The 16859-nt window shown below is 33.8% G+C and overlaps 1 protein-coding gene across 1 annotated transcript in view; it reads left to right on the top strand.

Annotated features, from left to right (window-relative positions):
- Positions 1-16396, top strand: part of LOC117105006 (carnitine O-palmitoyltransferase 1, liver isoform-like) — a 29538-nt gene extending 13142 nt beyond the window's left edge. Inside the window, exons 7-16 of the mRNA XM_033245987.1 lie at positions 263-386; positions 3537-3620; positions 6648-6781; positions 8645-8795; positions 9679-9843; positions 11162-11296; positions 11668-11820; positions 12350-12463; positions 12743-12835; positions 13191-16396. Of these exons, the coding sequence (XP_033101878.1) occupies positions 263-386; positions 3537-3620; positions 6648-6781; positions 8645-8795; positions 9679-9843; positions 11162-11296; positions 11668-11820; positions 12350-12463; positions 12743-12835; positions 13191-13262 (1225 nt within the window). The 3' untranslated portion in view covers positions 13263-16396. The remainder of the gene's footprint in view (positions 1-262; positions 387-3536; positions 3621-6647; positions 6782-8644; positions 8796-9678; positions 9844-11161; positions 11297-11667; positions 11821-12349; positions 12464-12742; positions 12836-13190) is intronic.
- The last annotated feature ends 463 nt before the right edge of the window (positions 16397-16859 follow it).

Below are 16859 nucleotides of genomic sequence, written 5' to 3' on the forward strand. Positions count from 1 at the left end.
GTGCAGTTGCACAGTGTTATTTTAGTGCACTGGTAGATTTATTTTAGTGCACTGGTAGATTTATTTTAGTGCACTGGTAGATTTATTTTAGTGCACTGGTAGATTTATTTTAGTGCACTGGTAGATTTATTTTAGTGCACTGGTGCATTTTCAATTGGATGAGAGTGTAAGCTTTTGAAAAAATAAAATAAAAATCCAATCAAAACATGATTTGTTTACTTTGATGTATATAATTGCACATGTGTATTTATTTACCCAATAGAATTCCATGGGCAGCTGCTCGACAGACGTTTTTCAAGTCGGGAGACAATAAGGTGTCTTTGGATGTAATTGAGAAGGCCGCGTTCATGGTGGTCCTTGACGAAGAAGAGCATGATTATGATCCAGTGAGTATTCCATAAACAAATATTTTTTTTCTTAAAAAAAAATGTACTTAGTGCCAAACTGGCCAGCTGCAGTACTCCTCCGATGCTATGAAAATGGAGCCAAATTCCACTGCTGGTTTTTCTGCCTCTGATGCTATTCAAACATCTGTCATCTCCATGTAATATTTTTCATCTCCATGTACCAGACTGTTATTTCTACACTGATATCTCATATCTCAACTCAGGTTAATACTTGCTATACTGAAAACTGCCATTTTAAACATAAATTTGCTAGACCATTGCACAAAATTAATTCATAGTTGTCAGGGATGAACTGCCCATTGATAATAGCGATGAGCTGGTTAACTGTAATAAGTCATTCTGTCATTTAAGTGTCCCATACGTTCAACTTCAGAGCAACAACCTTGCTTGACTGTGCTCTGTGATTCAAGTCGAGGGTACAAGAATATTATAATAAATGTAATAATACCAAATACACAGCAGACCCCAACCTCAGGTGTTATGCATATAAGTTATCTGCGCTAGCTGGCATACTGTTTCAGATGAAATACCTGCTAAACAGACTTCAGTAGCTGCTGTGCCTTCTTAGATTCCTTGACAAATGAACTGTCTGCACTAGCAGGTATACTCCCTTATATGTTGTGCCAGAATATCTGCGCTAGCTGGCATACTGTTTCAGATGAAATACTACCTTAGCAGACTTCTTCAGTAGCTGCTATATTTTCTTAGATTCCTTGACAACTGAACTGTCTGTACTAGCTGGTTTTCATCAAGTATTTTGGTGGCATCACTTTAAATGATTTTTTTTTATATTACTTTGAAATAGATCTTTTACAAAAATTATTTTAGCTTAGTTTCTTTTCTAATGTTATTATTTATTTTAAATCATTCACATACTATTTACTGTATATATATTTTTTTAATTTAAAATTATTATTACATTGTAAATTACTAATGTATATTTTATTATTTAAATTGTAATATAATCATTTATTTTTCTTTAATTATTGGGCTATATTGTATTTGGGAGAATAACTTTAATGGTTTTCGATTTTGGAAATTGTTAATGGACAAGTAAGTTTTTGCTTTGTTAAAGATTAAAGGACACACTGTCGTGCCAAATGCCGAATCTAAGTTTTTCAAGCAAAGCAAATAAGAGGACTGAACCTGAGCCATAGCCAACTAGCTGGTAATCTCCCTCAGATGCTATGCTTGAGGCCCCAGCTGGTATAATTTCTCACATACTGGCATAAATGGTTGAATAAGCATCTATCTCTAATAAGTTCCAGTCTTGAATAAACTCACATAACGCTAAGTCTTGCTGCAATGCTTAGTAGAGAGTGCATATTACCAAACTGGCTTTGGTGTTTAATGTCAGGACACTATTAAATTTTCTGACTTAATTAATACAAATGTTATAACAAGTCATGTAGGCATATGTACAAAACTTTGTGTAATTTTAACAAGGTAAATGGGAAAAACCAAGCTAATAATTTAACTCTTGAGTAAGCGCTACTCTCAAAACGCATGTAATTTTGTAATAGTGAAGCCTATTTGTTCATTTAAAGCATGCCAAATAATGGTAATGGTAATGGTTTGGGACTTGTAAAGCGCATACTACATGGTCTCTATGCGCTTAAGTTACACGAAAGAAAACAAACCAAAAACTAAATCCTAAAGTCTAACCAAGCGACCTAAGAATTAAAAAAAAGCATGAGAAAACAGACTATCGCAGGGGAACCAACATCACCGCACCGTTTTCCTGCAATTTGAGACCACAGGCAAGCAGTGGTTTGCAGGATCATAACTCACAGATGCTCAAATAAGCTGCAAGGCTCATGCTGGTCTACTCACTCGGATGTTGTACTGCGCAATTGAGATTTGGGCCCCACCTTGTATACTGTACTCCTTCGTATTCTTTTATTTTCTCTTTTCTCTCTAAAGATTCCATACCAAACATCTTTACTGTGTCGGCATGAGTCTTTATAACATTCAACAGAAGCTATCACTTTATTCTTTATCTAAGCAGAAGAATTTCCAAATCATCTTCCCACACCATTTTTTTTATTTAATTGAATTCAGACTAAGCTGTTGCTCTTGCTACGAATGCTTTATTTTCAGTGGTCTACTATATATTGGCTGTTTCACATGAGCACCAATCACTGGTACAAATGTTTCTTTCATTCTATTTTATCTACTGTATGTTATTTATTAAAGGCGTATGAATGTTGTATGATGATAACAGGAATATTTATTTTGATAGCACACTCAATACCACAAGCAATAATGTAATGAATTAAAAAAGAAAAAAAATTATGAAATAAATATAAAAATATCAATATTAAGGACAATGCTAGGAACACAATAAACATAAACAATAAAAAAACAACCAAAAAACACCAAGTAACCTAACATAAAAGCAACCATGTAGGTAAAATTGAGCCAAATTGTGCTCTATAAATAATAAAATAATTTTGAAACAATGAATATATTATGAATTGTATACATTTGTCATCGTATTTAATCATTTGTTTTTATTTTTTTTATTCATTTCCATAAAATGGAGCCTTGCTATTTCTTGTTTGTCATTTGTTTATCATAATTTTATAATTTTTTTTTATTTCACAAGAAATAAAGTAAGGGATGCAAAATATTTTTGGAATGGATACTAAATATATTGCCTTATATGATTGCTTTCCTTTGCAGAAATTGGTTATAAGGATTAAAGCTTCACTATTCAATGTTCCTTCATATAATAATACTGTACATGTTTATAGTGATCAGTTTAATATCATTTAACTTCGCAATTCAGTATTAGAGCACATAACTCTTTATGATACAGGCATATTTAACATATATAACCAGTCCTACATACTAAATTATAAGGCAGAAATTTGAACCCAGTTTCTAACAACTGATCATAGTATTTCTGATTTCTTTTTTTAGGCTAAGTATTTATATAGTAATTTCACATCATCTTAAAACATACTGTAGTCCTTATATCATGTTCCTTTTCTTTCTCCCCCCCCCCCCATCTCCTTACAACAACAACAAAAAGAAAGAACTCTGAGAAAACCAGAGAATTTTTCTCCCAAATAAATGATGACTTAATTTTCTTAAATCCCTGCCACCACATTTGTTTCACATAAGGAACCGCTAGAAGAATTTCGTAAAGTGTACCCACCATGGTATATCAAGAAGCAAACCGAAAATCCCTCTAGTCAACAAAACCAGGTAGAGTACTATGTTTGTCCCCAACAGACAATTTTGAAAACAATCAATTTCTGCTTGCTTGCTTGCTTGCTTGCCTACCTGTTCTTATCATTGCTTTTGCTGGTTCATTAGTTTTACGTTTTAATTTGTTGTTGGTAGTCACCGCCTTGCACTATTGGCTATATATAGTTTTACATTTTAATATGTCATAGGTAATCATTTCCTTTTACCATTAGCCTATTTAGATGTTCATCATTATATAATTGTTTTAATTTTCTTAAGTATTTTATGATTATACTAACACTTAGAAGTTTACTTTTTGACTGTTGGTTATCTTCATTCTAATCAGTCATAACATCTTAATAACTACTGTACTTTAATCCGATACAACCAGCGGCATGCGAGTGCAGTTGGTCTCTGATATCTGACCTATGCAGATATCTGACCTATCTTTACCCTAACATCTGCATCTGAGTTGACCTATGGAGATTACAAGTCTATTCCGTGAATACTTAACTGGATAAACTGACTAATTGCCATTGTTCTCAAAACAGAACACCCCTTCGAAATAAAATAGAACAGTCCGACCCAGGGCGCAACGAACGAACCGCCTCCCTAACAATCGTCTTCATTCCCTATTCGACGTTGGTTGAAAAAGAACCTCCTTTGTGTATTGTAGACAACAAAAGTGCTGGACCACGAGAGTGAGTTGACCTATAGAGATTACAAATCTATTTGAAATAACTGACCTATGGTAATATACAACTTAATGTAATGTTTGATGTATTGGGGTGTCTGACATGGGGATATGTGACCTATGGTATTACCTGACCTCGGGGGATGTGACCTACAGTATGTAGTATGGATGTTTGTGCTATATGCATATGTGACTGGGAATGTCTGACCTATTAGGACCTTTGACCTGTTGGGATACCAGCCAGATATGACCTACAGTATGTGAATGTCAGACCTATAGGCAGTGGTCTGATCTCTGACAATGTTATATTTTTTGGAATTTCTGACTACTGTTTCAAAGTGCACCTCACTTCCGTAATAGAACTTTCCACTAAGCCCCGCCCCTTGAATATTAGCGAGGTTTCGCACGCGAACACGTACGGTTAATGTGACAGATACGTCATCATTTTGACCTCATACGCCGGCTGCTATATGCTAAAAGTGTGGACGACACACATATCTACCTCACTACACGTAAGTGAAAAACGCGTAGGGAAATTTTGAATTTCTAGTAGGATCTTCGTTTATTTTTTTCACATTTTACGTAAGTGTAAAAAATAAATGTATCTTTGAATACGTACGTGTCATTTTTGTGACATTTGAAGACAGCAAATTACGATAGGATGCGTCTCATTTTGGGGTATCAAAAAGTCGGTGCTTTGACCTTGGTGGTGTCGGGATTTTGCGTAGGCCTAGGCCTACTTGTAGCCAGGCACTTTTGGGTCATAAACAATAAGGCCTATCACAAAATAACCAACACTTCTGGGCAACAAAGGAAATATTTTTCGGCTACAATTTTCAATTTCAATTTCCAAAACCTTACATATATACTAATAAAACTTTGAGAAGTATGATGAGAGAAGAGAACAGGTAAGGCCCTAGGCCTAGACTACGCTTGAATTGCTCTGTGATTGCAAAAAAAATAGTTGGCTACGAACCGTTACAGATAGCAAAACGTATGCGTACATGTATTCGTTCGCGTGCGAAACCTCTATATTGTTGCTAAGGTCCCATAAAACGACAGTGTAAAAACATACGCAAACGTGTGTTTATGGGACAACACATGTATTTGTAGTACACATGCGTATTCCTGGTCGTGTTCTAATTGGTCAGTTTAAACTGACACTCTGGGAAGATCTATTGTGATGTTTCACTGGTAGCAGTAATAGTGGTTTTTGTGTAAATGAACATAACTTAAAACACAACACTTATATTATTTAATTTATTAATGTTATTAAAGATGTATTGTTCCATGCTAAATATAAAAAAAATAAATATTTTTTTTAATTAACTTGCCCATTTTGAAGTAACATAAGTTATCAACTTGAACATAGAAATTAGTGTTTTTAAAAAATGTCTACCCATCAGTTTACAGCGAAAAATGATAGAAACACTTCCAGTCACTGAAAATGTTTCACTATTTTTATTATAATTTTTTGGTTTAAAAATCAGGCTACACATTTTTTTAATTCAATAATTTCTAGGCACAAGTTAATAATTTGTATGTTATTGCAAAATGAGCAAGTTTATTTCAAACTTATTTCTTATGATTTTTTTACATTAGCAAGGGACAATACATCTTTAATATATTATTATGATTATTAATTATTATTGATCTATTATTGTATAATATTATACTGTATAAATGTACCATGGTATGTTTTCATAACTGAAGTATTTAGTGTAACATTTTAATGGGGTTGTAAAATATTTAATATAGTAGAGCATAGTAAAAGCTAGTACAGTATACAACTTGTTCTGCTGGTTGTACACAGACCACAACAAGAACATGTACATTCAAATAATAGAAGTCAAATATATAGAAATTGTATGGTCCTGGTAGTTTATACTGGTACATATAGTACATACATGGGTGTATGTACGTTTGTTAATTCCATGCGCTCACTGCATGGAACCTGCAATTGACGGTTTGGCCTTCCTAAATTGTAGGGGACACTTGCATGTTGTTCCCATAAGTCTTTTTGATAGTGATTTACAATTTTTGTAAAATTTTAAATTCTTAGTAGTCATGTTCTTTGACTTGCCAACTAATGCCAAGTTTATACTGTGCAGTCTATTTTAAAGTATGTGATAGGACTAAAGAATAATATTGAACCAAACCATACATATATCGGTATCAAATTTTATAAACTAATTATATTTATCTTGATAATTTGCATAAACTAAATGTTAAACTGAATATATCATTATTATATCTTTATTGTATTTGTTTAAAACAATTGTATGGTACAAATGAAAGAAACTACAAAATGTGTTCTGCTTATTGTAATGCTGCCTGTATCTATTAAATAGGATGACTACACACAGCTGGATAAATTTGGCTGCTCACTACTTCATGGCAAAGGATATGATCGCTGGTTTGACAAGTCTTTCAATCTTGTTATCTTCAAGAATGGACGTGTTGGTTGCAATGCAGAACATTCTATGTAAGTTGCTGTAGCAAAGTTAGGTTTCCATACAATCGCTACACCCTATCGCCGACAGTTTTCTGCGATGCTGATCGGTCTGTCGAATCAGGGAGCCCCTCCCAATTGCGTCAGGGACCACTACACAGTACAATATTTGCACTGAAAACAGTGTAGCGGCAGTGCAGTGATTTTAAGGAATTTAAGCTTAAAGTTTATTCAGTTTTTTTTTTTTTCACACAGCCATTATGTACACATCACAAACAGATTCCGGTCCATCCTAAGGACAAAATAATAGTCCAGTCAATATAGATTCATATTCAATTTTATTCATCCAATATGAAAGTAGCAATAGGTACATTTTCAAAATCATTACAATTTTATCAAAACATTAGTTCAATATAGATAAGGTAAGATATATTATAATACATACAAAATTGTAATTTATAGAATATTAAAATGCTGTATAAAAATTCCAGTTAAAATTTTTAAATTACTAAATGTCAGATTAAACCAATTTAAAATAATGTACTGTCTCTCAATCTGAAATAATTGCAACAGAAATATTTTTTATGGAATCTGGACCAAACAAATACACATAAACATGGTTCACGTCGAACTTTTATCTAGATATACATCCACTTAACTAGTTAAAAGTTCGACGTGAACCACTCAATTATAGCTAGATAAATGAATTAAGTCACTTAAGTTAAGTGACTTAACTTTACTAGAATAACGGTAAATTAACTTGCTTAACGGTAAAGTCGGCGGATTACAAGGACACGATTACGTAACATAGGCATCTAAGCCAGCGTTGTTGTATTGTACCACCATTATCATTCTGGCTGGTAACAACGTACTTTAAGAATGCTAACAACAGCATCGAAGTAGTCTCATTAGTCTGTTTTTCAGAAATTATTTGTAATACTCTGGGTAAAAACCCAGCAAACGTCCGTTTTACGAATAGTCTAAATAACCAATGACCTTTGCCCTTTGCATCATCGACCAAGTAATAACGTTAAAAAGTCCGATTGCGTACGTTTTTCAAAGTGATAATATATATTTTTCTTAATAATAAAATCAGATTTGTTGTATTTATTTATTGACAATTCAATCTTTTCCATTTCTGCTATAATAGTCGCTATTAATTCAATTTCAACGAACTACCACCAACGACAGTCGTTAAAATGAGCGCACATGTTTACGATGACAAAATAAAAAAGTGTGTGGAAGTCAGCAACTTATTTGACACCGCGAAGCTAGATTTTTGCGAAGTACATGTAAACAACACAATTGAGCGATCTAAAAACTACAAAACAGGACAGAAAGGTCCATAAAGTATAAATACGTTTTAATGAAAATGAAAACAATATTTTGTTAAATGGAAGAATGCTAGCTAGCGATTAAAATAATTCGTTTTTTATCGAAGGTAAATGTAGCTAGGGCCTAGAGAATCTACTACTTAGATTGCGATAGAACACGCTGCTGCACTGTCGTTGGTTCGTACTTGTCGGCTAGGTTAGGTAGTGGAAACTCACACCTTCTCTACAGTAGTTTACAATTTTTTTTGAACGAATACCACTTGGTACTAGAGGGTCGTAAAATACAGTAGATGTTTTATTAAACAAGCCTTTCCACCGTGTGACGTCGACAGCCTGAAACTGGCTGTTTATGTGGCTCTAACTTGGCATCGAACGCAATTAGGGGATTATCGTATCATGTTTCAAGACGGGTATATCCAGATAAAGTTTGACGTGAACCAGGCTATTCAGTATTATCACGCAAGTCCCAAAAAAATTATATCAGGGAAAAATTTGTTTTAATCATTGTTTTTGTTTCTTTTGATCTTTTTTTCTATTATGTGTATTAACTTGTGTCTTGCAGTGCTGATGCCCCAGTTATGGCACATCTCTTTGAGTATGCATATGCAGAAGACTTCGTTACCCTTGGATACAAAGAGGATGGCCATTGTAAAGGAACTGTTACTAGAGAGTTGAGTCCTCCTCAGCTACTTAAGTGGCAAATTCTACCAGAAGTAAGGATTATTCTAATATCTAATATCAATAAAGACAATAGTAATAATGTATACATCATAATAAGAAAAATAGAAAATGATAAAATTTTTGTAAATATAACAATTTATAATTCTCTGGCCACAGTATCATATTTTATGTGACAAATGTGTGTGATGTGACCATATATGGGCATGATGAGCCCATATAGGGACATGATGAGCCTATGGGCTTGTTGATCCCATATACTATGTGCATGATGGTGTCATAATACACCCAAATAATTTATGGGCATATCACACTTATTTGTCACATAAAATTTGATAGTTTGGATATAGCATAAGATTGCCTAAATGATAGGATGTTTTCTTACTATAGAATACACAGTCGTGTCGTTACAACACCAGATGGCGCCCTCTGGATGTTGGTTACCGTTCATTAAACCTGCATGACTTCATAACCTTAATGGTTTAGAATATGCTTTCTGAAATAGGTATTTTAAAACCTAATAATTTACCATAAAAATGTACTAAAAACACGAAAAGCTCGCATTATATTAGTTATCAAACAAATATTTAATAATCGATTAACATTTACATAGAAAAATTAAGGCTATGTTCCGTAACACAATCAAAGTAGATTGGTGTATTGCACGTATTGGTTGTCAGGCACTTTCGAATTCTTTATCACACAAAAAGTCCGTAACAACAACTGCGCGTATTTTGACGCGCTTTTGTGATTTCACAAACTAACACAATCTAATTTGATTGTGTTAGTTCGTGATGTGAGCGACGATTTGAGGGAGGCATTTACTCCAAATGAGACTCTAGAGGGGGTGCTTATTCAATGGGGCGCTTATTCAAAGTGGTTCCTTTATTCGAATAAATACGGTATATATATTTGCAGTTGATGACAACCATAAAGAGCAGCAAAGAACTAGCAACAGAATTAGCGAATGATGTGGACTTGCATGTGATGGTACACAATGCCTTTGGTAAGGGTCTTATGAAGAAGTGCAAGGTCAGCCCTGATGCATTCATTCAGATGGGGATGCAGTTAGCTTATTTCAGGGTAAGAATCCCTACTATTTTTTGTATTTCAATTTTGAAATTGTATCTAATATCCCTCTTTACACTGCCTAGCCAGTGTAATGCTGGTGTGACATGGAATGAAATTGTCTTACCTTAGGCCAAACATTTGGGATGAGTTTGAGTAATATTTACACTGACAGTGAACACTGGCATTGGAAATGTAAACATTGCATACAAACTCATTCTGCTGGTATCATTTCCTGAAAGTTTTTTTTGCACTTTGCTATCCAAAATTTCAGTTTTGAAAAAAAAAATGTTCATTAGAAAACATATTATTCATGAATGTAAGGAAAAGGTAGAGCCCTAAATATTTGTAGTAATATTATATTAATGGAGTTGTTATTGGATGCTATATAACTACAAATTTACAAATTAAATAGTAAATAATGGTTTTATTAATATAAGGCAGGGAGGATTTTTAACCGTGTTATTTTTGACCATGAAAAACATCAGATTTTGATAGTTGAAATCCTTTACATCAGCATCAGCGATGCTGTACTGCCATCTCCAGACAAAATTTGAGCAGAGCACATCCAGGGTTTGTTGGTTTTCCTTTTTGATCGAAACCCTTGGCAAAATATGCTTTGGGTACAAGTGTGGGATATGTCTGGTTTAACTCTGGAGTTGAGCTGACTGTAAAAGTAGTGACGGCACCAGCGTCTGAAATCTGGGGACCCTAGGTAACATTTTAGGGGGTATACTGGGGTGGGCGTGGCCGAGCGTCACTCATAATGTCTTTAAAGTGGTGCAGGGGGTGAAGTCCTCGAAAAATTTTGGTGTTTCAGAGGCTTCTTTAATCGATTTATAAATAGATAGTCTACTAACATGTAGAAAATACTTGTTATTTTTTTTCTTCCCAACGAATTGTGGTTTTTCTCCTTTTTTTGGGGAAAACTGGGGGTCAAGAAAATTATCTGGGTGAATATTCCCCCATCCCCGCTAGTGCCGCCACTGTGTAAAAGAATCATTAGTCTAATCCACAGGTGTGTAAAGTGTGGCCTCTGGGCCACTGCGGCCTGACAACAATTTGTTACAGCTGGCGCCTACCTTCATTGATTAGGAAAACACCTTGTTTTTATGGCCCGACACTGATCATCAGTAAAATACTAAAATTGAACATAAAGCTGATATTAGTTTTTGACCCATATTTATGCCCACACCTTCTATAATCAAATTAAGAATGCATGTATCTGGATTGTAAAGTAAAAAGAGTATTTCGGTTGGTAATTTCTTCAGGCATCAACTAATTATACGAAAATACCATGGATACTTTATTTTTTTTTACTTGTATATTCCAGGACCAGGGTCGATTCAACCAGACCTATGAAGCATCAATGACACGCTTATTCCGTGAAGGTAGAACAGAAACTGTGCGTCCATGTACGATTGAATCCTGCGAATTTGTACGATCCATGGATAATCCAGATAAAACTGTGAGTTTATAACAACAAGATAGTGCACTGTTTGATTTCTGTGTACAAATTTTGTAACAACATAGTGTAGGTTGCTTTCTCGCAAAAACAATTTCTCTAACTCAAGAAAGCACATCTCGCAATTTTTGTGTGCAAATTCTGTAACAATCATAGTAAAAACTAGGATGCCCTGTCTTTTTACATTCCAGTCATTTGAAAATGGTAGCTGTAGTATAGTATAGTCCATATATTATTAGCATTATACTATATCATTAGACCAAATTATTGAAATATTCCAGGCTTATTTCAAAAATCTTAAAACACATAATTTAAAAAAATAGCATCAAGGGTACAGTATAATGAAATCCCAATATGATTTGTTACCATTACAGAATGAAGAAAGACTAGCATTACTCAAGAAGGCTGTTGATGTGCATGTCAAAGGTTATCGAGATGCAATGAATGGCAAAGGAATCGACAGACACTTGTTCTGCTTGTATGTGGTATCCCAATACTTGGAAGCTGATTCTCCCTTTCTACATGAGGTCAAATTTCTATTTTTTATTATCTTCAAGATTATAGTAATCATTTTTCTATGACCTTTGTTAGGATACCTTTTCTGTTGCCATCCCTAAATCATCTCCATTGATTTCTTTAAGAAACAATTAAAGTCTCAACTTTTCTCCATCTCCAGCAAAGTGTTTAAATCCATCTTAAAAATGTCAAAATGTAATATATCCTCGCCCAGATTGTGTAGAATGAAAATATAGTGTCTTGTCTCTAATTATACAGTATTTCTATATTTTTCTACTAATATGAGTGTATTTTAAGTATCCATATCTCATCTGTATTTTTACTGCTGTGACAGTGAAGTTTTATCATATCTTATATTGTGTTATGATATAATAATGATAATAATTGGAAATGTCAGTGCTTTTCAGAACCAAGGCAGTTCTGTGTGTTAGTTATGTTATCCTGGCATAGTAACATTTAATATTTGACATGAAAAACTTCTTTTTTTTGCTACGCTTTGTTACAAATATCCTTCAATTTTGTTTTGATGAAAACATTCAGGCCTTGACTGAGCCATGGCGCCTTTCCACTAGCCAAACGCCACATCAACAGACCAATAAGATGGACCTGGTAGAATTTCCTGAGTATATTTCAGCTGGAGGCGGATTTGGTCCGGTATGTACACATTTATACAACAGTATTTTAATTGTATTTGAAAAAACAAATGTTGACATATTTTATGTAAGCATAAAACCGAGAGCTATATTTCTTTGAATCCAATGTTAATTCATTTTTGTCATACAAGTTGGTGGTAATAAGGATTCTTTCCATCCAGAACCGTTAACATCACCTTTGTATTTTTCCTGCTGTTCCCTTTCCACATTCTTGTAGCTCCTAACACTCAATGATTCTAAATCTTTTTGCGTATAAAGTCTGCTTTTTTTTGTCTTGTAGGTGTCAGATGATGGTTATGGTGTATCTTATATCATCGCTGGTGAAAACATGATATTCATACATATTTCCTGCAAAGTATCATGTCCCACTTCGGTAAGTTTCCTGCCATCATCTACCGAGTGGTCATTACCCAATTAGTTTATTGGGTCAAATTAACAGTCATGTGATGACCTATAGTTGGTACAATATTGAGAAAACAGACACAGCGAGCAATACTCATTATAGGAAAGGACATTATTTTTCTGTTGTAAGTCACAGCATTGATGCTGAATTGTGTTGGTTGGAATGTTAGTAAAATCCTGTGCCCTAAATAGCTTGGAAGTTATACTTTGTCAGAAATGTTTGTCAAGGCTCAAATATAAAGTTTTAATTTTTTTAAAGAAGGGATAAGCCTAGTCCCCTATACAGTATTTGACTGATTTTTTTTTTTACTCTCTTCCTTTTACAGAATTCAAAGAAATTTGGTGAGCAAGTTGCAAAGGCATTGGCAGATATTAAAGATCTTTTCAAATTAGACTAAAAAGCGATTTTGAATAACGGATTGAAGGAGGCACTGGTCAATCCATGTAGATTCTTACATTGGGATGTTTATATTGGAGATATACTTTTAAGATTGTTCCATTCGAATTATTTCATGCAATGGTTGATTTGAGGTGGCATTATTCGACAGTGGTTGTAGAATGTGGTGAATTTGATCAAATTCTAATGGCAGTGATCTGGTTTTGTGTGTTAAGCCTAGTTCCCATAAAGTCGCTACTGTGTTGCTACTGCAATTGCTGCACTAAGTTGTCACCAGCACAATTGAGAAGGCTGTCCATTTCTGGCCTGCATTTCGGTACTTGGAATGTGTATTATACTTTCTTATCTGAGATTTATTTCTACATTGTGTTTGCATTTATTTTTTAGTTTTTATACTACTTATATTTATACGGCCTTGCACGGCCTTGATGAAAAACTCCCTTGGGTGAATGAAGTTTTACCATGTTGAAATAAAGTATTTATTATTATCGCCAAAAAATAAGGAGAGTCGGAGACAAATCGTAAACCACTGACCAATCATTCACTGAATTAACTATACTTTATCGATAATTATCACACTTGATTTTCTTGTGTGATGTTGTCAAATTTTGATTAAAAGTTACTGAATATCAATCAATCCAAGCAGTTTTCGACTAGAGGTTTTCTATTTTCTAGGCCTATTAGGCTTGGTGATACTCAGTAGTTGGTGTGATCATCAATATCAAGCCTCATACCATTGCTACCGTGATTCACAATAATTGTTGGCAATAGTGTGTAGACATTTTATGGAAACCAGACTTTTGAGAATTGTTCAATGTATAGTATCTTATCATATTAATTAAATGAATTACATACAGCTACCTTAGCACTGTCCCTACTTACTATCAGTCAATTTAATTTTTTTTTTTAGCGATGGTAAGTATTCTCACAGGCCAGTCACAAGATTTAACGCTTGTCTATAAACAATGCCTCTCAACCACCAAGCTACAGCCCTCAATACTTAGTGACTCAAATTTTAAGCATTTCATATTCACCTATTTTTTATTGTGTGTGTGTGTAGTTGTAAAATAACATGTTTCTTCTCTGTGTTGTGTTCAGATTTACTGTATCTGTCTAGCAAATAGTGAATTGCCAAGGTATGTTTGCTGCAAAAGGATAGTTGTATATTTTTTTAGCCAGCCTTTTAATGTTGGTTAGATATTAAAATATTAAATAGTATTTCCTATATTATACTAAATTATATTTTGAATTTTCTATTTACATACTGAAGTGTATAGTCCGTATTTATTGCTTGTGGTGAAATAATACACTTATATTCACAACGCCTGCTCTCTTAAATATCCAACATTAACTTAATTTTCTGTGTCTTTTTTTGTCAAAATACTGCCCTGTATACATTTAATTTATTGAAGCAGCACTTGGTGTATTTCTTTTAAACAATTCTATATTTAATTAAGCCAACACTTGTTAATTTTTTTTTTTTTAATCTCAGGAATTAAATGCACTTATGTTTTTTTGTTTGTTTTTAAAAGTAGAACCAATTTCCAGAGTTTAAGAATGGACCAATACAAATGATTAGTCAAGATATTTATTTAATTGCTATACACAGCTTTTTTTTTATTATCCTCAAAGATCAGTACAAAAAGAAGAAAACTATACTCTCTAAGTAGTAAAATGTTATTTGCTTTTACCTTTTCTATGATTATTCCCCCTCAAAAATATGTTTATATTTTTTAATAACACAGCAAAAATAGCTGTTTTATATAAGTTTTATTAACCATAAATACTGTACCTGATTCAAAGATGTATTTCTGTTCTATTCATACCTATCCAGCATTTTTTTCTTTCATTTCTGGATAGGTGTGACAAACTGTTACCAAGTATCTATAATTTGTTCTTTCAGGAGATTGTGTAGGTGGAATATTTAACGAAATATGGTGAAACCATATCAAAATAGATAATTTTAATGTATTCACATTTATTGTAGATTCTCCCACCAATGATCTGTTCTGAACATTAATTTAAATAAGTGACTGACTTCAGTTGCGCTCAACAATACCATCCAATATACAGTATAAGCAAATATAGGTAAAGGTAAAAGATGTGTAATATAGAACAGTGACATGTATATAATACACTGGTGACATATTTATTGTTTTCTATGTACAGTACCATATTATCTGCATGCTATTTGTCCAGTGCAAGACAGTTGCTGTATGTTGTATTTAGCCAAACAATGCAAATTTTTCTCTATAACGATTGGTGACCACCACTTCAACCTTGATTTCAGATCAAATTTTTCTTTTCTGTTCTTTGTTCCATGTAAAGTACATATATTCAGCAGTGGCATTAACAGCTATGAAAAAGGGACTCTACACTATAATGAGCCACGGGATATTCATCAGCGTTTATCATTTTATTCCATGTTGACTTGGTGGGCCTTTTAGGGAGCGGAACATAAACAACTTAAAAACGTCCTTTAAAACTTAAGAAACGCTGAAGTGGGGTTTTTCCCATACCCCGGAGCTTTCTACTTGGACCCAGTCCCCAGGGTAGTAGGCCTGAAGAAGTCTTATGCCATTAAAATTCAGAACTTTCTTCGTGTTAATAAAGTTGCAATCTGGATTATTAAAATTAATGAACCTGGAAGAATACGCACATGTATCTATGCACAATATTTAACAGTGATGATACAAGACAAAGTACATTTCACATATCTCAGATGTATTTTACTAGATAATCTAAGTGATGATAATATGCCTGGAAAATTTTTAATTTAATCCAAATTGAAGTGGCTGAAGTTCCCAATTGAATTTTGTTTTATTGTAGTTAAATTGGAGTTTGAATTTAATATAATATACCATAGTACACATTTTAGCAATAATTGTAAATTCTGCTTTAAGGTATACGTTGAGACAAGACTAGAGTCTAGAGCTGTATGTTGCTAGTAACTTTAGTTAGGGTAAAGATAATTTTCTGGTCTAGAATACTGTAGGTAGTAAACCTAATATAAAATGTTCCTTTTAATATCACAGCATCTGTGTGTTATTGTTGTTTGATGCTAGCCAATTTGTCATGCTTATTTGAGCATTTTTTCTTGAATATTAAATATCATCTGTGGTGGTTTGCATATCATCTATGTCTTGTGTCTCTTCATTTTGTTTTGTTGCTTTGTTCAAATAAATCCTAATAATCTTGAGAGTATGTGCACTGCTAACTAGAAATTTGCTGACGGGGTCTGACATGTCCGACGAGGGTGTCCGAACCAAGAAGCTGACTAGAGCATCGATCAAGGTCTCAGAATAAACATCCCTAATAGAGTTCACAGGGAGAGTTTTTATAGCTGAGTGTGGCCCAAATTGTGCTTTTTAGGCAAAAATTTTATCGATTGGCAATCAAAATCAGGGGATCCAGAAATGTCCAAATGGGGGGCCGGAAGTTGGGCCGATTGAGACAACACTGTCGTGGGGAGTTCGGGGGCATGCCCCCGCGAAATTTTTGTGTTCTAGACGTCCGAACAAAACATTTGAGACATTCTGGGCTAATATTATTTTCTTTTCCCCTCTTTTTTTTTTTTTTTTTCTTTTTTTATTTCTCA

This window comes from Anneissia japonica, unplaced genomic scaffold (assembly GCF_011630105.1).
Source record: "Anneissia japonica isolate Jap-2015-1 unplaced genomic scaffold, ASM1163010v1 scaffold287834_len5846547_cov211, whole genome shotgun sequence".
NCBI classification, from domain to species: Eukaryota; Metazoa; Echinodermata; class Crinoidea; order Comatulida; family Comatulidae; genus Anneissia; species Anneissia japonica.